Raw genomic sequence first — 22,630 nt, 5'->3', positions numbered from 1 at the left:
ATGTTATTTTTTGTTTCCCTGTGTTCCATATCATTGATTTGATTCTCAGCTTCATCATCTCTACTGTTGATTCCCTGTAAATTGTTCTTTATTTTCATTAGTGTATCCTTCATTTCTGCCTGGATCTTTTTATGCCTTTGAGGTTGTCACTAAGTTCCTTGAGCATCCTTATAACCAGTTTTTTAACTTGGCATCTAGTAGCTTACTTGTCTCCATTTTGTTTAGTTTTCTTTCTGGAATTTTGTGTCTTTTTCTTTCATTTGGGCCATGCTTGTCTCCTTGTTTTGGTGGCCTCCTTATGTTGGCTTGTATGCATTAGGTATAGCTGCTATACCTTCCTGTCTTGGTAGTGTGGCCTAATGTAGTAAGTGTCCTGTAGGGTACATTGGCACAGGCTTTCCATATGCCACTGATACCTCTGAAGCTACTACCTTGGTGCTGGAGCTCAGTGGGAGTGAGTCTGAGTAAGCTCATGTGTAGGCCCTTAAGAGGAAATGCTTGGGATTCCATTAGTTTCTTTCACTGACTCAAACCCTGCTGGTTTTTACAGCCAGAAGTTATGTGGACTTAATCTTCCTGGAACTGGAATCCTGGGCTGAGGTCCTGGTATGGGTGTGGGACCAGCTCATTCCACTGTCCACCTCTCCCCATCTCCTACCAGTCTGGGTTGTAGTTGTTCTTAAGTTCTGCAGTTGTCAGACTTGCATTCAACTCAATTTCTGACATCTCTGAGTGATGATTGTTGTAACATTTAGTTGTAATTTTGATGTGGTTGTGTGAGAACATGAGTCGTGTTTGCCTGTGCTTCCATCTTGACCAAGAGTCCATTATATCAAGTTCTGAAAAAAAAATTTTTCTAGTGTTTAAATTGGTATTTCACTGAATTCATGAATTCATTTGAGAAATGATATCTTTACAATTTAAATCACAGTGTTTACAATGAAGATAGTCTATCATTTGTGATTCAGGTTCTTTATACCTTTTAATAGTTTCTAAAATAACCCATTAAGGTATAATATTATATGTACTTTTGTTAGCCATTCTAACAATCTCTGCCTTTTAACTGGAGTGTTTAGTCCATTAGGTTGAACTTATTACTTATGTGATTGAACTTAGATCTGTCATTTTAATATTAGGTTTTGTTTGGCCCATCTGGGTTTGTTTGTTTGTTTGTTTGTTTTTTCTGTTCTTTCTGCCTTTTTGTATTAATTGAATGTTTTTTTAGAATTCCATTGTGATTTATCTCTTTGCATTTTAGCCATACCCTGCACGTTTCAGTGGTTACCATAGAGAATACAATAAACATCTGTAACTATCCAGCCTTCTTAGAGTTAATTTTGTCCACTTCACATAAAATGAGTAAAGTTCCCAACTATTCAGGTGCATTTTTCCTCCCTTCCATTCTTTATACTGTTGTTGTCTTCTGAGATATATCTACGCGTGTTACAAACTGCACAAGGCAATGCTGTAACTTTTATTTCTTACAGTGATATATATTTTAAAGAAGGTAAGAGGGAAAGATTTTTTTATCTATTGACCCACATATTTACTATTTCTGATGCTTTTAATTCTTCCTGAAGATCCATGTTTTCAGCTAGTATTATTTCCCTTCAATCTGACAAGACTTTTTTTAGTATTGTCCTCTGGGTCTTTTGACAACAAATTCTTATTTTTCATTTACCTAAAATGTCTATTTTCCCCTTATTTACAAAGAAACTTTTTGCTGGATATAGATTCTAGGTTGATGCTTTTTTCTTTAGGCATATAAAAATGTTCCACTGCCTTTTCTTTCTCCATTTTCATCTAATGAAAAGTCTGGACTCATTCATATCATTGTTCCCAGTATGTTACTTATTGTTTTCTTTTGGGTGCTTTCAGGATTCCATCTTTGATTTTCAGTGGTGTGACTGGGAATAGTGTGGTTTTCTTTGTATTTATCCTAAGAGTTTCCTGAGCATGAACCTGTAAATTTGTCCTTTGTTTAACTTGAGAAATTTCAGCCATAATTTCTTAAATATTTTCTTTTACCTCATTTCCTCTGCTTCTGGGATTGCAAGTATATCTGTTAGTCCTCTTAATAATGTTCCACAGGTCCCTAAGACAATGTTCTCCCTTCTCCCCTTCTATTTTTTAAATTGACCGATTTCTATTAATGTCTTCATGTTCACTGAGTCTTGTTATCTCCTCTCATTATAAGATAATATATATTTTCAGTTCCAGAATTTCCATTGGTTCTTTTTTATGTCCTTGAGTATAATAGGTATTGAATAGGTATCTGGAGCCCTGGCTGGCGTGGCTCAGTGGATTGAGTGCCAGCCTGTAAACCAAACGGTTGCTAGTTCGATTCCCAGGGCACATGCCTGGGTTGTGAGCCAGGTCCCCAGTAGAGATGCGAGAGAGACAACTACACATTGGTGTTTCTCTCCCTTCCTTTCTTCCTCCCTTCCCCTCCCTTTAAAAATAAATAAATAAAATCTTTTTTAAAATGTATGGAAAAATAAAAGGAAAGTCCTTATCTATTAATCTAACATCTGGTTTAGCTCAGGGTCAATTTCTATTCATTTTCTTTTTCTCTTTAAAATGGTCCCAGTTTATTTTTCTTTTTTCTTTTCTTTTTTTTTGGTAGGTTGTATCCCAAACATTTTGAATGTTGCATTATAGTCTCTGGTTTATGTTATGACCCTTCAAAGAAGATTGAATTTTTTTTATTTTAATAAGGGAGCAGTTTTGTTGGCTGAAGCTTTACTAAGGCTTTCTTTATGGTCAGGTTTTAGAACTATTTCTTTCTCTTCCCCTAGAACTTCTATTACACTGTTTTACATATGTACTGCATGTGATGTTAGACCTTTGGATTATTGATGATTACTGTATTAAGTACTATTGATTTGTATAGATTATACTTACTGCATTTCTTTAAGAGCTAATTGGGTTCTTCTGATATTTTTCATTTTTATCTTTGTTGTTAATGAATTACAGATTGAGGAATTGTGTTTCTTCTTCTTTAGGTGCTTTGTACTGTTACATTTGATTCACTAGAATCCAGTATAAAGTCGGACCGAATTATAACAGCTATAAAGTAAGTTATGTTTTTTGGTTATGATGTTCCAGTGTATAATTGAAGCTCATGTGGTATATCATTAATCATTATTACTTTTAAAAACCCATAACGTACCTCAGTCCTCCTTTTTTCAGATTACATAATAGTAATTTCAAGGGATTTTTTTTTTAGTGTTGTCTTTTTAAAAATATTTTTTTAATTTATTTTTTTAGAGAGGGAAGGAAGGGAGAAAGAGAGAGAGAGAAACATCAATGTACAGTTGCTGGGCTCCGTGGCCTGCAACCCAGGCATGCGCCCTGACTGGGAATTGAACCTGTGACACTTTGGTTCACAGCCCGCGCTCAATCCACTGACCTACACCAGCCAGGGCTAATGTTGTCTTTTAACTCATTGGTTGAACAAATATTAGTAAAGAATTTAATTCTCTAGAATGGATACATTTTGTTTATTCCCTGTCTCTAGAACCATTCCTCAGGACAGATTTCCTGGGTAATCTTGAATGGATAGGTTTTTCAATTATAAAGAAGAGAGCAAATAAATAAGTAGGAATCCAATTGCTGAAATGAATCCAGAGGCTGTTACTGAATGAAAAACCTTGTCTTATCTCACAGCACATTTGAATTTGTACTCAGAAGTATTTGGCTCTCTTCTGTTCCTAGAAAGTCAGCAGTAAAATCCTGTTGATCAGTTTTATACAGTGAGAATCTTTATTACAATCCCCACCAGTATTACTGCATCGGAGTCCTAGGACTCACAACCACATAGCTCTTTCTTTCCTTGGTGCCTAACAGGGTTGCTTCCTTTCCCTGGTTAGGGTCTCAGAAGACTATAGGACATCCTCCCTCTTCCTGCCTCCCAACAGATGAGGATAATCCTCAGAGTCTTCACGATAGCATCACTAATTGTTTTTCATGTATCTGATAAAATTGACAGTGAAGCTGTTTGTAGAAGGCCAGAATGTTCATCATAATCATAATCCTTTTTCTGGGAGCTTTTATACTTAGTATTACAAATTCTCATCTGGGCAAAAACTTGGTTGCTGTGTCCTTCTTCACTTTTGACTCCTTTCTCTTCTAGGAGGCAACACAGCTTCAAACCCTGAAAAGATCTTTACCTGTCAGATATCCCGATTTCTCTGAGTGATACCATTTCAGTTACTAATCTTCACTTCACATGTTGACTGAGAGAAAATGAGATTTAACTTGATAACATTTAGGATTTTCCCAATTGTTATTAATGCTTAAAAACATATATGGTTTTATATATATGGTGTGTGTGTGTGTGTGTATATATATATATGGCCTTAATATTCAAATCTGGATATTTAAGTGCTTGTTGAATTTAAAGCAAAATTGTTTTCCTAAATCTGTATAGAATTTAGGTATAAATTCTATACCAGAAAAAAATACTATCTCTGACATCCTTCTAATTATCTTTATTTTCAGTTTCAGATCAACGCTTTGATACCCAATTATTTTTTTTAAGTCCTCTTAAATCTTTTGTTTATTGAAATAAATTTGTATCTGTGTGAGGTTTTGAATATTATGTTTTTTTTTGTAGTGGGATAAAAGATAAAAATTTCATGCTGCACTATGAGGTAAGGTGAACTTTTATTATGAAAAATATTCAGGATACAGCAAAGTTAAAAGAATTTTACACTGAACACCTGTATAGCCACTACCTAGGTTCAACTGTTAACATTTTACTATGCTAGTTTTAACATATATTTATCTGTTAAGGTAGATTTGGAGGGTGTTTTTTTATTGCATACAGAAGGGATTTAAGAGATAGTAGTAGCAACTTTCTGTTCTGAGTCATACATTCAAGTATAATAAACAATATTGTTTTGTCAAGAAAGAGTTGTACTTATTCACATGTGTCAAACAAAAGTGGGGCTTTCCAAGTACCTCAGCTGGCAAATTACCTTCTTTTATGGTTCATTTATATATTCATATTTTTACTCAGTTGCTTAGTAGTCAAAGAACTGAAGTATTTAATACTGAAGTGTTTTATATAAACTTAATATATATAATTGAGTTTGTAATTGACTTTATTCACAACTAATTGTGAAGGACCAGACATGACATATAATACTTAAATTTTAGTATTTGAATCACAGACTCTGGGAGGCAAGTATAAAGTAGCACATCATTTCACCTTTGAGTGACTGTTTTGGCTGCCCAGAATCCCAATATCTCAGTTTTGGTGAACCTGCTACAATTAATAGAGAACATTTTATGTAATACATGCTACAGAATTTCCATAAACCTGGTAATTCTCACAGGTCTGGAGTCCCTTACAAATATGCTGCTCTGGATATACCCAGATGCTGCAGAAGCACATCCTTTATCATAAGCTGAAGAGCACATAGCAGTCTTTTTAAAAGGGCAGCTGTGAAAAACATAGCTGATATTGGGAAAAGAGGTAGGGGAGAAGGTAGGATAGAAATATAGGCTATATTGTATTATCACATTTTTAAAAATCTTATTGTAAAATAAAATACAGATACTGTACTAAACAGAGGGTGGCTTAATGCATTTTTACAAAACAGACACCCATGTAACCACTACCCAAGTCAGAGAAATGTTGCCAGCCACCCTAGAAGTCACTTCACATTTTTCATCCCAGTCTTAACACCCTTCTTCCCCTACAAGTAACTGCTCTCCTAAGTTTTATAGTAATCACTTTCTTGTGTCTCTAGTGCACATCTCTACCTACTATAGTTTAGTCTTCTCCATTTTTAAAATTTTGATATTTCTTTAAGTCTCTTTTAACCCACAGATTTCTCTTTCATTACATTCTTTTCTTTAGAATTTGTCTGTTGAAGCCCCAGAGCTATTTGAACTGTAGACTTCCCCACAGTCTAGGTGCTGCTGACTACACCCTCATAGTGCAGTTCAGGACATTTCTCTGTACTGTCTCCTGCAATTGGCTGCTAGACCCAGAGGCTTGATCAGATTCATATTCTATTACTCCTACTTAAAAATACTTTGTTTAAAAAAACTGGAATTCCAGATTTCTACAGGAAATACCCCAATTTTTTAAATCATCACAACTAATTTATATCCCTTTAAGACAGTATATTAATCAAATAAAAGTTTGCAACCTCTGGCCAAAGTAAAACCCTTATTGGAAAATATGTTTCCTCAATGTGGATTTTTAAGGAAAAAAGTATATTTTTTTCTTACTACAAAAATATTTCTTGTTAAAAATTTAAACATAGAAATTTATGGTATAAATCCCCATAACTACTTACTTCCCACCCTGATGTACCTATACACTTAGAAATGCCTATTTTTAGTAATTTGTTATATATTTTAGATGTTGCAGACATTTTCTATATATATATATATATATATATATATGTACTTTTTTGTTTTACCAAATGAGATCCTACAGTTTTGTAACTTTTTTATTATTTTGGTAATGTATCTTGGATATCTTTCCATGTCAGTTTCATATGTATGTGTTGTTTGTTTGTTTGTTTGTTTTCCCAGTTTCCTCCTTATGCAACAAATGAAATTGGCAAAGTCACTGGTGTAAATAGAAGAGAACTTGGGCACGGTGAGTACACCGTGAGTACAAATTTGTAAACTTATATGGTATTCTTACACAGACTTATTAGTACATGTTTTGCTCATTTTTTATTGTACTTTAGGTGCTCTTGCTGAGAAAGCTTTGTATCCCGTTATTCCCAAAGATTTTCCTTTCACCATAAGAGTCACATCTGAAGTCCTAGAGTCAAATGGTATGGCATTGCAATATATTTTTTCTAGTTAAAAAAAGACCAGATTCCCTGTTATATTTGTAACTTTTCAGAATTAATGTTACATTGTTTATTACTATAGTACCTAAACCCACTGCAAGAGAGAATTGTGTTTAGTTAATTGTATACTTGTCTGGATCTTGTTCTTATCTAATTAGATGTTTGGAAAGCAATATAAATCAAATGTTTCTCTGTATGTATCTGTTACGACAGATCCAGCTTGGGTTGTCTTTTTATTTTCACAAACCATAGAGCAAGGCCAGCTTTAAGAAAAGAAGGGCCAAAATAGAGTGATCCATTAAGGAGGGGACACCTGTCATGAATCACAGATATAAGTAGATACCACAGAGAGAGGCTGGGTAAAAGATCAAATTAAAATTTAAAAAATCAGCCCATAGGTCAAGACAATTTATGATCTTTAAAGGCAGAACAGGGCACAGAGTTCTCAAAGATGCAGCATACATTATGTGGTCATAGGTTATTTTGTAAATTTTTATTTATTGATTTTAGACAGAGAGCCATTGGTTTTTGTTGTTCCACTTATTTATGTATCCATTGGTTGATTATTGTATGGGAACGAACCCACAGCTTTGGCACATTGGGGCGGTGCCCTAACCAGCTGAGCTACCCAGCTAGACAAATATTTTTGTATAAGTCTAAGGGGTTTTTTTTAAAGATTTATTTATTTTTAGAGAGAGGACAGGAGGGAGAAAGAGAGGGAGAGAAACATCGATGTGTAAGAGATATATCAGTTGATTGCCACTTGTACACCCCCAGCTGAGGACCTGGCTGACAACCCAGGCATGTGCCCTGACTGGGAATCGAACCAGCGACCTTTCAGTTTTCAGGCCAGCACTTAATCCACTGAGCCACACCAACCAGGGCAGCTATTTTTTAAAAAGCAAAATAAAGTAAGCTCAGAATTTATACTAGAGACTTTCTTTTATATTGGATGTGGCTAGGTGCTTACAGCCCAGTGAGAGAGCCTAAGCCCTTTAGTGTATCTTTAACTGCCTCTGAGTAAGCAACAAAAGAGAAGCTGGTTCTTCTGGGAGGATTCTTAGAATCAGAATATCCAGCAGTGCAATAAAACTCTCTTTGATGTTGGAAGCTCTCAATCTTTGTGCTATCCACTGAGGGACTGAATTTAATTCAGTTTAAATTTAGTAGCTACACATGGCTAATGGCCATCATAGAGGACAATGCAGCTCTGTAGGTCATGTTTTAGCAGAGCTTCCCTTAAGTGTTTTATAAAAGAATATCAAATTTTATAATTGAATATTTGTAAGAAAATAACCAATACTAATGACTTTGTATATTTTTTAAAAATAAGTATAAGTACTTTTCTTTCTATAGGATCATCTTCTATGGCATCTGCATGTTGTGGAAGTTTAGCATTAATGGATGCAGGTAAAAGAATTATGTCTCAAAACTTCTAATGTTTTATATATACTTGATTAGTATAAAATATAAGGTGTCTTTAAAATTGGATATTAGTAGGACCTAGAGAAGTCAGATTACTGAGAACCACAACAGGACAGAGGCAAAATAGTTACAAAGTACAGTTTCAACTTTACAACTATACAGTTCTACAGATACTCTGCTGGAATTCCTTTTCTTTCTTTTCTTTCTTTCTTTTCTTTCTTTCTTTTCTTTCTTTCCTTTCTTTCGCTAAAAGCAGCACACCAAGATTATTTACTGGCCTTAGTGACCCAGCAAGCTTTCTCACCTTCCAAAAGGTGGAAAGCTCCACAGTTGATTGCATTCACCAAAGAAGTTTGGATTGGCGAACAGAAGTGTTAGGACTCTAAGGGAAAATAACCACGTAATTGTCTAGTTGATTTATATAAGCCATAAGAAAAACAATACCACTCATAGCATATACACAGAATTTTAGGAAGGAAGACTGCAATTAGTTTGGTATAATCTCTAGGTCTGCAACACCATAAGGGAAAAAATCGGAATGTTAACAGGCTCTGATAACGATTATTGCCAAATAGTCATTTATAATGCTATTCAAGAAAGAAAAAGACCTAAAGTCACTTTAAGAGGCCACACAAGAAATTCCCTATAATTTATACATTTACAATACAAATATGAAAGATAGGGCAACCTAACTAAGGATGAAATGAAAGAATGTTGTGAATTTATGACAATAACTAGAAAGATTAAAACTTAAGACAAAGGTAAAAAGCTAAGGGCAGTTACAGGCACTATTCTAGTTGTGCTCAGTGGAAGGGAAACATAATCTGATATTTAAGGTACCGTATTTCACCATGTATATAATGCACTCCCATATATAATGCACACCCACGTTTTTAGCCAAAACTTCCAGGAACAAAATCTTTTGTTTTAACTTTAATTCAATTTTTAATTTATTTATATTTAGATACAAAACTGATTATTGTATTCCAGGGTATTATTTTGCATATGGATATCATTATATTATCATTAATATAAAAAATTAAATTTGACTAGAATGAATGTTCAAGTCCTATGGGAAGTGCCAGCAAAGTATATGCAACTCAATTAAAATATGACTACTTGTGGAGCTCCAGTCAAAATGGCACAGACAGACATGGCTCTCCTCTTCACACAACATCAAAAAATACATCTGAAATACAGAACAAGCATCACTCAGAAACATCAGAAATCGAGTTGAATTGAAGTCTGACAACAACAGAATTAAAGAAACCATATCCACCCAGACTGGTAGGAGGAGAGCAGGTAGGAAACAGGCTGGTCCTATACCCATGTATGGTAGATAAAAATTCGAGAGGGATATCTCAGAAGCAAGGAGTGCCCCACAGCAGGCCCCCCAGCCCAGGGTTCCAGTGCCAGGAAGATAAGTCCCTCCAACTTCTGGCTGCAAAAACCAGTGGGTAATTTATTGAGTTGCTGGAATAAATTGCTGGAGCCCTAAGCAGTTCCTCTTAAGGAACCCACACATGGACTCACCTAATCAGACTTACTCCCTCTGAGCTCCAGCACCAGGGTAGCAGCTTGAAAGGCACTAGTGGCATACTGGGAGAAGCTGAAGTGTCTGGAATCAAGGCAGGCAGAGGCCATTGTCCCTTTTCTAAACACTCCCCACCACAGAACCACAGAGCCAGTAAGCTATGCCTCATCTGAGATTCCATCAACCTGGCTAACACTGACCCATGTTGGAGGTCCCCAGGGACTCCATCCCACCCAACTTACAGGGCCACCCAAGCTTCTTTTCCATATAAATAAATGCTGGTCTTGGCTCATGCTGCTCAACTTTCTAAATCCTCCCAAACAAGCAACAGCTAGCCACAGTGAGCTCCAGGTCCAGCACTAGCAGCAGCAAACCTAGATTCACAGCTTGGCTTTTGTCTGTGAATCTCCAAGCCCAGCACAAGTAGCAGCCATCTCAGATTGCTTTATACCTTGGGTAGGGTGGCGCCAGGGAAAACACAGGTGGGGACTGACCCTGGCCTACACCACCTGGGAAACTCCAGGGCCAGTGTACCCTATGGACAGTAACCACATCAGAGCACCACTACCCTGACCCGGCACAGCTGATCCTCCATGGAATACGGAAGTTGGTGGTCAGTGGTCAAAGCCAGTCTTTGCAGCTGACTGGCCTGAAGCCTTCCACTGACCTGCCAACAGCATTGAAGGCTCAACAAGAGGAAGTTGTACTCAGCCCACATGGAGGGTGAACCTTGAGCATCCTGCTTGGGTGAAAGGAGAAGCTGTGCCACAGGACACTACAGGACACCTACTGCATTAGGCAACACTATCAAGACACAGAATTGAAGCAGCTCTACCTAATACATAGAAACAGACACAGGAAGGCTGCCAAAACAAGGAGGCTAAACAACATGTCCCAAATGAAAGAACAGATCAAAACTCCAGAAAAAGAATGAAACAAAATGAAGATAGGTAATGTGTCAGATACAAAATTCAAAACACTGGTTAGTTATAAGGATGCTCAAATAACTTAGTGAGGACCTCAGCAGCATAAAAATGATCCAGTCAGAAATGAAGGATACACTAATGGAAATAAGAATAGTTTACAGGGAAACAACAGAGTGGATGAAGCCAAGAACCAAATCAATGATTTGGAACTTAAGGAAGTAAAAAAAACAACCATACAGAGCACAAGATAAAAGGATCCAAAAAACTGGGGTTAGAATAAGCAGCCTCTGGGGCAACTTCAAGAGGTCCAACATTTGCATCATAGGGGTGCCAGAAGAAGAAGAACAGCAAAAATTGGAAATGTATTTGAAAAAATAATGAAAGAAAACTTTCCTAATTTGGTGAAGGAAATACACATGCAAGTCCAAGAAGCACTGAGAGTCCTAAACAAGATGGATGCAAAGAGGCCCACTCCAAAACACATCATACTTAAAATGGTAAAGGTTAAACACAAAGAGAGAATCTTAAAAGCAGCAAGATAAAAGCAGTTACTTACATACAGGGGTGTTCCCATTAGCTTAAGACTGTCAGCTAATTCCTCAAAAGAAACTTAGCAGGCTAGAAGGGACTGGCAAGAAATATTCAAAGTCATGAAAAGCAGGGACCTACAGCTAAGATTGTTCCACCCAGCAAAGCTGTCATTTAGAATCGAAGGGCAGATAAAGAGTTACCTAGACAAGAATAAAATAAAGGAGTTTATCACCACCAACCTATGACTGCATGAAATGTTAAAGGTACTTATTTAAGAAAAAATCAAAATTATTAACAATAAAGTGGCAAAAAATACATTATCAGCAATTTAATCTAAAAAGCAAACTAAAGAAACAAGAACAGACATAACCGTGGATACAGAGAATGTTTTGATGGTTGCCAGGTGTAATAGGGATGAGGGACATGGGTGAAGAGGTGAGGGGATTAAGAAATACAAATAGGCAATTCTAGAATAGCCATGGGGATATAAAGGACAGTATAGGAAATGGAGTAGCCAAAGAATATCTGTGCATGAACCATGGACATGAATAATGGTGGATGGATTGCCTGAAGGAGTGGATGTCCCTGTTGCAGTGGGCAAAGGGGGAAAAATCAGGATAACTGTAATAGCATAATTAATAAAATATAATTAAAAATTAGAAATATCATGTGCATAGTTATGAAGCAATACAGTGTGTTTCTGTTATGTATTTTAAAGAAGTAATGAATTAATGAACTGGGACCAGATTTAAAAGGTCATTGTTGTACTAAGGAGTTTGAACTTAAAGCCAGTATTTAGCAACTCAGTGTTCCATAGGGTATTGATTATTGTGCACCATGAAAAAATTATTCTGTTCTAAGGTATTGTACATTTGAGCATGGTTAAGCAGGTTTATTTATGGGTTAAGTAGACCTTAATATGCTAGTGTGAATACTGGATCTCTAGGGAACAGGATATGTACTATTTCCCAAACTTTTTTGATCACAGAACATGTTAAAAATTTCCTGAAAAGAGATGGGGGCCATGCAGGGTTTTCTGTAGAGTAGCATGATTTGAACTGCTTTTTTTTTTCTTTTTTCTTTTTTTTTAAGGTAGTTTTTCCCAACTAGATGATCCTAAAAGGAGTGCAATGGGAGAGAATGGGAGCTGGGGAGGAGAGACTAAAATCAGGGAAACCAGACAGGAAGACTATTGGCAAGGCAAGAAATAATGTTGGCTTGAACCAAAGGAGTAATGATGGATATTTCAATATTTAGGGAAAAGGAGAACTTTCTCAATACTTGAGAGGACAAACTAATCAATCTTTGATGAGATAGGAAATAAGAAAGGAAATGTTGATTCTGCAATGAGGGTCTTAGTTCCTTTCAACCAAGGTAGGGAATGCAGGAGGTAAAGGTTTATTGGACATGATTAAATTTTAAATACACATATTACACATATATATAATTTTTTAAGGTGCTTTGGAGACATTTAGCTGGAGACTTTCTATATGCATGCTGGCTCTACAACTCCAGGGCTTAGCAAAGAGAACTAGATAGGAGGGACAGATTTTGAAGTCATCACCATTCTAGGCCTAACAATGAGCATAAGTGAGATGCGTGGAGAATATGAAATGAGATCCCTACCACACTCCATTATACCAGATAAGTTCCAAGTGGTCAAACTTTAAACTTTTTAAAAAAATTATCAAAATCTTAAAGGAATAAAACCTTCTTAAGCAAAAACCAGGAACCATGATTGCATATAACTTTTTAAATTCTGTATAGAAAAATAGTTCATAATAAAGTCAACAATCTAGAAATCATATTTAATATATTTATTTACTATAATATCATTTATATTTAACAAAGGTCTGCTGTTCATATTGAAAGCTCTTGTGAATCAGTAAGAAAGAGACTAACAACCAAAAAGTAGTTTAAGGGCATAAAACACACAGTTCACAGAAAAAGAAATATAAATAGTTTATAAACAAAAAAAAGTTCAACCTCATTCATAAAGACAAATACCAAACTATAACTATAGCTACCATTTTTACCCTTTAGGTGAACAAAGGTCAAAAGATTTGACAAGAATTAATAAGAATATAGAACTAGCACCCTCATATGCTCCTGGTTAAAGTATAAAATGCCATACTCTTTGGTGGGCATTTTGACAGTATAAGAAACATAATTCCATACACTCTTTGACTCAGTAATTCAGCTTCTGTTGTGTGACTTATACAGAATTACTATGCAACCATTCAAAAGAATATGGTAGAGCTTTGTTTTATATCAATATCCAAAATGTTAAGTGAAAAAAAGCAAGATGCAGAATAGTGAATGTGTTCAGTATACTCCATCAGTAAAGAAAGAAAATAAAAGATGACACTTACATTTGTGAACAGAAATTTTCTGGGAGGATACACAAGACCTAACAACAGATCTCATGGGGAGGTGGACTGAGGGGTCCGGGCTGGAAGGGTTTACACAATTACTTTTCAAAAAGAAAAAAGAATGGGCCAAAAGCAAAAAGGCAAAGAAACAAATTATTTTAAGAGTTATATTTACTCTTATTAGAGAGATTTGTGCTGAGGAGGGATTACTTGCTAAAATTGTTTTAAGGGGTTTTTATTATCTGTTTAAGAAAAAGGAGGTAGTCAGATGACTTATTAAGACCATTTCAACTTAGTTTTGGCAACTGTCAATTTAAAATACCATCCATATAAATTAAATGTCAAAAGCATGGTAAATACATGTGTTAGGCTGATGTATACATCACATGAAGTTCTTTATCAAATCACACAGAAGTTCTTTCTCTCAATTACAGGGGTTCCTATTTCATCTGCTGTTGCGGGTGTGGCAATAGGATTGGTCACCAAAAACAATCCTGACAAGGATGAAATAGAAGATTATCGTTTGCTGACAGATATTCTGGCAAGTATATTCACATTTTCAAATATTTAATGGTAATGATTATACATACTTTACAAGCATCCTATGCTTAGAAGAATGGTCCTAGGACTCAAAAAATAGAGGCTCTTGTTCTTACTTTTCTCCTCTGCATATACTCCTTAGATTTAATAGGATGTGAGTTAAAAATATATTATCACAGTATAAATATCTATAATATATCTCACTTTAGGGTGATTGTAAAGTAATCCTTATGCATTTATGGGGGAAACATGATCTAAAAATGGTGACTTTTCTGATGAAATATTTCTAACTTAAAAAGCCACAAATTGGCAGCAGTTAATGTAGAAAATATGTGTATTATCTTAGAGGTTACTTCTAAAGCTATTTTTTAAAATTCCTCTACAATGATGATGAGTAAATTTTATTTTAGTTTAAAACTATATTATAATTTCTTTAATTCCTTAAGGGAATTGAGGATTACAATGGTGACATGGATTTCAAAATAGCTGGCACCAATAAGGGAATAACTGCATTACAGGTATTTTTAAACTCATTCTGTTTCATTTTTATATTATTTAATAATGTCATGAAACAACATTTATAGAATTTTTTGGCTTTTTCTTACTAGGCTGATATTAAATTACCTGGAATACCATTAAAAATTGTAATGGAGGCCATTCAACAAGCCTCAGGTAAGCCAAGACAGTGTGCCTCATTCTCCTTTTACCATTGACTAGTTTGTTAACAGAACTATAATTCTTAGTAAGCTTATTACAAAAAATAGGCTTATTATAAAATATGGCTTTAGGAAATGAAATTTCATGCAACACCCTAGATAAAGAAGTATTAGGCACATGACTAACCACCAAAGTGGGAGACCAGTGAACATTCATTTTTTACAAATTAAGTAATTCTCTAAGATAGGATTTATGGAAAAGGAAATATGAGTAGGATTGTCAAGGCAACTAGAGTGTGAAGAGCTTTGATTATTAAGCTAAAGAGTTTCAATTTTCTGCCATAAAAACTAAGAATATTGCTGCTATATCTGATCCTATTTATTTAATGTAGTTATTATTTTTATTGTGTTTTTAATCTCTCCTAGTGGCAAAGAAGGAGATACTACAGATTATGAACAAAATTATTTCAAAACCTCGGGCATCTAGAAAAGAAAATGGACCTGTTGTAGGTAATACATTAAGATTACTACTGATTTCATGATAAGGTAAACATTAATACTGAATGTATATTACTGTTTTTTCATTATTCTTTAACTCCATACACAAAACTAATTATTAAATACTTTAAATTGGGGGGGAAATTTTTGACATTAGAACTTACAGTAATTTTAGTCAAGAAACACAAATTGTTTTTCTATTTCATACTGAAATATTTTTACATGCGTCTAGGCCAAACAGAAAACAAAAGTGTCCAGGGCATGTTTTAGATTCATATGTGTACTTGAGTTATTTATATTTTTGTCTGTACTACATTTCAGAAACTGTTCAGGTTCCATTATCAAAACGAGCAAAATTTGTTGGACCAGGTGGATATAATTTAAAAAAACTTCAGGCTGAAACAGGTAAGTGTTGTATGAAGATGGGGTTTATTTAATGCTAGGCTGTGTAAGTTTGCCATTTCATTTCTGTTGTGTTGTTCCAAAAATAAATGTTTGGTAAATGAGAGAAAGATGAAGAGAAGGATATGACAGGCATGTCTTACTGCAAGTTTTCTGTATGCCTATTAATAGATTAGCAAATGATCATCCTTAATGATATTCAAGGATGACCTAGAATTCCTCAGGTTTTTTTGCAACAATTTAAACCTGAACATTTAGAATGTTTAGTTTTTCACCTTAGAGGAGTTTTTGTTTTCTCTTACAATTACTTTGGCCATTTTTCACATAGTTTTATTTACTCTTTTATTTAAAGAGTATGTATAGGAGGAATAGTATGCTTTATTTTTTTTTTCCTGGAGCCAGTCTTTGGGTTACCTAGTACTTACCAGCTTTGAGTTAATTGAGAGAGAGAGGCAGAATTAATCAGTTAAGATGGAGAAACTGATACGATTTCATCCCTCATCAACCTGTTCACCACTCTAATGGATAAGAGGGAAAAAGAACACAGGTAAGGAAAGAGTGCTAGTATAGTTTCTACTCAATTAAAAGAGCAAAATTAAACCCTTCAAAAGTAGAACTTACATGCGTCATTCTACCAAATGATGGGCTGCCAGAAAGAGGTCGGGACATTGGCTGGCACAATGTGGGTTGCATAACAGGGGTACAGGTGTATTTGTTGATGAATCCCTTCATTCCTAAAGCAGTGATTAAACATAGTACAACCCTGCCCAGCTGCTTCCAGGTCATTTTCCTCTGCACATACTACTTTTAAGAATAGTCTCCACTGGAACGACCAAGTTAACTTTTGTGAAATTATCTTTTTAAAAGGTGTAACCATTAGTCAGGTAGATGAAGAAACATTTTCTGTATTTGCTCCAACACCCAGTGCTATGCATGAAGCAAAAGACTTCATTACTGAAATCTGCAAAGATGATGTAAGTATAGATTTTTTTTAAAGATTTATTTATTTATTTTTAGAGAGGGAAGGGAGGGAGAAAGAGAGAGAGAGAAACATCAATGTGTGGTTGCTGGGGGCTGTGGCCTGCAACCCAGGCATGTGCCCTGGCTGGGAATTGAACCTGCGATACTTTGGTTCGCAGCCCTCGCTCAATCCACTGAGCTACGCCAGCCAGGGCAAGTATAGATCTTATAACAGTTGTCTTTTCTACTTTTTGTTGTTTTCTTAATGAATCTTATGGCTTATTTTACACTTACAGCAAGAGCAGCAATTAGAATTTGGAGCAGTATATACCGCCACAATAACTGAAATCAGGTAATATCAAGTAGTATTTATGCTGTGCGAATTTTTTAATAGAATGTATATTAAAGTCATGTTAACTTTATATATGTTTGCTTTATTTACTTGGAAATTATGTTTAGATTATACATCAGTTACCATGTAATTAATTATTTCAAGGTATAATTTTATTTTCTACACCAGTTTGTAGATTTCAGTAACATGGTTCTATGATTATAATTATTATATTAATAGATTCTTCTGTCTGAATTGTTTAGCCAGATTTCCCATCTTTTTAATTTCCCCAGTAAACAGTTCACAAACCCAAAATAGACATACTTCCTTTTTCTTTCTGTATTTAATGCCTATGTAGTGCATTTTGTTTTACCAGATTAAAGAACTGGATTAAAAAGAGAAATTAATGGATATAGCCTGAATATTGAAAGAAATTTGAAGTGAATAATAGAAGGCAGTGGGATGATTTAATGTCACAAGTGATAACTAAAAAAATGGAATAGCTTATTTTAGACTACAGAATATAAGAAAAATTTTTAAATAAGTACCCCAGTTTATCTAACCACCTTTCTTAAATCACTATTTAATAGGTTGATGGTAATTTTTAAAATATTTAATGTCATTTCAAAATTTTTTGAAAATACTATGAAAAGAAGTATAGCAAAAGAATATATATTCTAAAAACTTTTCACTGCACATTTTCTATTATCTTTTCTCTGTCTTCTGATATACAAATATTTAAAAATATGGTGTATTTTCAATTGAAAAAAGTAAGTATCCCTTTTAGATCATAACTTTTTACAGTTATAAAAACATGTACCGATTCATTATGTTGTACACCTTAAACTTATACAATGTTACATGTCAATAAATGGTACATTCTCAATAAAACTGGAGAAAAAAGAAAGGAAAAAATCATGTACTAGAGGGATTTTTTTTGTTTTTTCATTTTGTTCTCTCATGGAAATGTAATCACAGTTTGATTATCAGTAAGTAGATACATAGATATATAATGTTTTAACCAGGCCTATTTCCTTTTTGTAGAGATATTGGAGTAATGGTTAAACTATATCCAAATATGACTCCAGTACTACTTCATAACTCACAACTTGATCAACGAAAGGTAAAAAAACATTTTTAAGACATTTGCTTTTTAAAACTGCCTTAAAATAATCATAGTGAAATTTCCTAGGTTGATGAAAACTGTACACTTTGTCTATTACTCACCTAATAAAGAAAACCAAAAATGATAAAGATGCTTATGAAAAAAGGTTTTACATTGTTTACCACAGATAATTTGCTTCTCTTTCCATAATGAAATAGAAACACCCTTGAATGTGTTGGTGGAATGACATCTAGAGTTAACACTCTAAAATAGTTAAAACCCTGTTTAGCCAATTTTCATGACCAACCAATTATGTGGCAAGATAATTCTTATGATGTCTTTAAATTTAATCTTTGTTATAGTTCATAGGCATATGAAAATATTCAAGAAAAGTATGGAGGCAGGGGAATAATAAGTGTCTCTTTTACCATATATTAAAATATAAAGCTATAGAGAGTAAACTAGTGTGCTACTGGCCCAGAAATAGACAACCCATGAAACAGGAAAAAAAAGACAAATAAACCAAGTTATGTACCTGCCACTGTAATACATGCTAAACATAAGGGAAGGGAAGATGCCAGGCAGGGAAGAATCATTGGTTATTCCATAAACTGTATTGAGACAGCTGGTTATCATAAAGCAGATTCTCTACTCTTTTTAAAGCAAAAATCCCATCTAGATCAAGAAGCTAAATGTAAAAAATAAATAAGTAAATAAGGCGATGAAAGAAGAAAAAGAAAATTGGGTCACGGGTGACTGTTAAGGGAGGACTAGAATATTTTAATAATCTTGGAACTAGTAAACTATTTCTCAGCACAGCAAATCCAAAAATGTAAATAAATTGGTAAAATTAGATCTTAGGATTTTTAAACTATATGTCAAAATTACAGTAAGTTTGAAAGACAAGCAACAATTTAAAGAAAACATGCTTGTAACATATGAAGAGTTTCATATTTACAAAGGGGCTTATGTAGATCAGGAAGAAACATGAGTATCAATAGGAAAATGAGCAAAGAACATGGACAGACATCACTTTTTTAAAGCCAGTCAACATATTCTTTTTTTTATCATATTTTATTGATTACACTGTTACAGTTGTCCCAATTTTTCCCCCTGCCCCAGCCACCCAGCACCTCCCACTTCCTCAGACTATCCCCATACCTTTGTTTATATGCATACCATGGGTAATGCACATAAGTTCTTTAACTACTCCATTTCCTATACTGTATTTTACATCCCCATAACTATTCTGTGACTACAAGTTGTACTTCTTAAATCCCCTAACCTATACACCCATTCCTCTAAACTCTCCAACCATGTGGCAGCCATCAAAAAGCTTTCCACATCCATGATTCTATCTTGTTTGCTTAGTTTGTTTTTTTTTTTGATTCAATTGTTGACAGGTATGTTTTTTGCTATTTTATTGATTCACAGTTTTGATCTTCTTTTTCTTAAATGAGTCCCTTTAATATTTCATATACTAATGGTTTGGTGATAATAAGCTCCTTTATTTTTTTCTTGACTAGGAAGGTCTTTATCTCCCCTTAAATTCTAAATGATACCTTTGCTGGGTGGAGCAGTCTTGGTGTGGGTCCCTGCCACTGATGAGTTTGAATATTTCTTGCTAATCCCTTCTAGCACCCAACGTTTCTTTGGAGCAATCAGTTGACAGTCTTATGGGGACTCATCTTTTGGGAAATTAACTGTTTTTCTCTTTCTACTTTTAAGATTCTCTCTTGCACTGACTGGTGTGGCTCAGTGGATTGAGCGCCAGACTGTGAGCCAAAAGGTTGCCAGATCAATTCCTGATTGGGGAACATGCCTGCATTGTGGGCCAGGACCCCTGCTGAGAGCATGTGAGAAGCAACCGATTGATGTTTCTCTCCTGTCTTTCTCCTTCACTTTCCCTCACGCCAAAAATAAAATCTAAAAAAAATTTTAAAATCTCTTCATCTTTAACCTTTGGCATTTTAGATTTCATTTATTTATTTTCAGAGAGAGGGGGAGGGAGGGAGAAAGAGAAGGAGAGAAACATCATTGTGTGTGATTGGTTGCCTCTCACTCACCCTCAACTGGGGACCTGGCCCACAACCCAGACATGTACCCTGACTGGGAATCGAATTGGCAACCTTTCAGTTCACAGGTTAGCACTCAGTCCACTGAGCCACACCAGCCAGGGCCTTTTGCATTTTTAATTATGTGTCTTTGTGTGAACCTGTTTGCATCTATCTTGTTTGGGACTCTCTTTGCTTCCTAGCCTTGCATGTCTATTTCCTTCACCAAATCAGGGAATGTTTCTTTCATAATTTTTTGAAATAGAATTCCAATTCCTTGCTCTTTTTCTTCCCCTTCTGGCACCCCTAGGGTATAAATGTTGATATGCTTTGTTGTCCCAGAGGCTCCTTACACTATCCTTGCTTTTTAGAATTATTTTTTCTTCTTGTTGTGATACATTGTTTTTTGTTTCCTTCTGTTCCATATCATTGATTTCATTCCCAGCTTCATCATTCTACTGTTTATTCCCTGCAAACTGTTCTTTATTTCCATTAGTTTATCCTTCATTTCTGACTGGAACTGAGGTCCTCACTAAGTTCCTTGAACATCCTTATAACCAGTTTTTGAACTTGGCTTCTAGTAGCTTGCTTGTCTCCACTTTGTGTTTTTTTCTTTCATTTGGGCCATGTTTGTTTGTTTCATTTTGGCAACCTCCCTGTGTTTGTTTCTATATATTAGATAGAGCTGCTTTGACTCCATGTTTTGGTAGTATGGCCTAATGTAGTAGGTGTCCTGTAGGGTACTGTGACACAGCCTCCTCTTTCACCAAGGTTCACCCTTCCTGTGGGCTGAGTACACCCTCCTCTTGTAGTTGAGCATTGAATGCTGTTGGCAGGTCAATGGGAGGATTTACCCAGGCCAGTCAGTTGCAAGAACTAGCTGTGACCACTGATCACCAACCTCCAGCCTCGGGGGTATCAGCTGTGCAGGGGCAGGGTGGTAGTGTTCTGACATGGTCTGTAGCTGTCCACTGGTTGCACAAGGTCTGGGGTTTCTCAGGTGGTGTAGGCCAGGCTCAGCCACCACCTGTGTTTCGCCTGGAGCCACCCAGCATGTGCTACCAAGTAATTTGCAGATGGCTGCTACTTGTGCTAGGCCTGGGACTGCTTAGCCAGAGGTATAGGAGCTGTGGGCTCACTGACTAGCTGTTGCTTGTTTGAGAGGATTTAATAAGATGTGAAGCCAGAGCCCACACCAGCCATTCATATGGAAGTGCCATTGTTAACAGCTTGGGTAGGCCCAAAATTTGGTGTGGCAGAACCTTAGGGATTTATCATGGTGGAGCCAACCACATAGAGCCTCATATATGACCCCTGCCTGCTGGTTCTGTAGCTCTTTGCAGGGAAGGCTCAGAAAAGGAATAGTGGTCTCTGCCCACCTTTCTGTCTGGGAGAAAGCTGTCCCCCACATCTTGCCCTGATGCCAGACACTTCAGTTCTTCCTTGTAAGCCATTGGTGACCTTCAGGCTGCTACCCCAGTGCTACAGCTCAAAGGGAGAGTCTGAATAAGAGTATGTGGGCTCTTTAAGAGGAACAGCTTGGGATTCCAGTAGTTCCTTTACCAACACAAACCCTGCTGGTTAACAGCCATAAGTTATGGGAACATATCTTCCTAGCTCTGGAACCCTGGGCTGGGGGGCCTAGTGTGGGAATGATACTCCTTGCTCCCATGACATCCCTGAATTTTTATCCACCACAGGTGGGTGTGGGACCAGCCTCTTCCATGTCTCCAAACCTCTTACCTGGATGGATGTGGTTTCTTTAGCTCCATAGTTGGAATTTCATTCACCTTGAATTCTGACAGTTCTGAGTGATGGTAGTTCTATAGTTTAGTTGTTATTTTGATGTGGTTGTGCAAGAAGATAAGCTGTTTCGCCTATTCCTCCATCTTGACCGGAAGCCAGATTAATATCCCAACCAACATATTCAATATCTACAGCAATTTTTCAATTTTCCAATAGTTGAAAATTCCCTGTGTGGATGAGAAAGTGGACAAGAAATGGACATTTTCACACACTGTTGATAGGAATATAAATTGGGACAGACTTTGGGAGGTATTTGCTAAATGTGTGCAAGTACCTTTGGACCTAGGAATTCCACATAGGTCTTTGTTCTGAGAGGACAATTGGAGTAGATGAATACATAATCATGGTCAACACTGCAATTTATCTTTTTCTCAACTTTTTATTTTGAAAAATATATTAAATATCCAAATACCTTTCACCTATAGTTACCAATTATTAACATTTGCAACACTGGAATTTAAAACAAATTAAGTGACCATATATAGGGAGTTGGTTGTATAAATTGTATCATTTGAATACTCAACTGTAATTTTTCATTTATTAATATAAAATTTGTTCAACATATTGAGCAAAACAACAAACTCAGAAGGCTCCATTTTTACAAATGCAGTATACACGCACTAAATAAGGAGACATTTAAAAAGATACTCACTGAAATGTTAATAA

General features: G+C 35.6%; 1 protein-coding gene across 2 annotated transcripts in view; it reads left to right on the top strand.

Annotated features, from left to right (window-relative positions):
• PNPT1 (polyribonucleotide nucleotidyltransferase 1) overlaps nucleotides 1-22,630 on the top strand; it is a 50,643-nt gene that overhangs the window by 25,111 nt on the left and 2,902 nt on the right. For both annotated transcript variants that reach the window (XM_036027984.1, XM_028515620.2), the window contains exons 14-26: nucleotides 3,006-3,076; nucleotides 4,619-4,655; nucleotides 6,556-6,622; nucleotides 6,717-6,806; nucleotides 8,181-8,234; nucleotides 14,047-14,153; nucleotides 14,599-14,670; nucleotides 14,761-14,824; nucleotides 15,235-15,318; nucleotides 15,628-15,711; nucleotides 16,576-16,682; nucleotides 16,965-17,020; nucleotides 18,044-18,122. In XM_036027984.1, coding sequence (XP_035883877.1) covers nucleotides 3,006-3,076; nucleotides 4,619-4,655; nucleotides 6,556-6,622; nucleotides 6,717-6,806; nucleotides 8,181-8,234; nucleotides 14,047-14,153; nucleotides 14,599-14,670; nucleotides 14,761-14,824; nucleotides 15,235-15,318; nucleotides 15,628-15,711; nucleotides 16,576-16,682; nucleotides 16,965-17,020; nucleotides 18,044-18,122 — 972 coding nt within the window. The remainder of the gene's footprint in view (nucleotides 1-3,005; nucleotides 3,077-4,618; nucleotides 4,656-6,555; nucleotides 6,623-6,716; nucleotides 6,807-8,180; nucleotides 8,235-14,046; nucleotides 14,154-14,598; nucleotides 14,671-14,760; nucleotides 14,825-15,234; nucleotides 15,319-15,627; nucleotides 15,712-16,575; nucleotides 16,683-16,964; nucleotides 17,021-18,043; nucleotides 18,123-22,630) is intronic.

The sequence above is a fragment of the Phyllostomus discolor genome, chromosome 6 (genome assembly GCF_004126475.2).
Source record: "Phyllostomus discolor isolate MPI-MPIP mPhyDis1 chromosome 6, mPhyDis1.pri.v3, whole genome shotgun sequence".
In the NCBI taxonomy this organism is placed as follows: Eukaryota; Metazoa; Chordata; class Mammalia; order Chiroptera; family Phyllostomidae; genus Phyllostomus; species Phyllostomus discolor.
The sequence above is the reverse complement of the archived record's forward strand: the minus strand, read 5'-3'. Positions and strand labels throughout refer to the sequence as shown.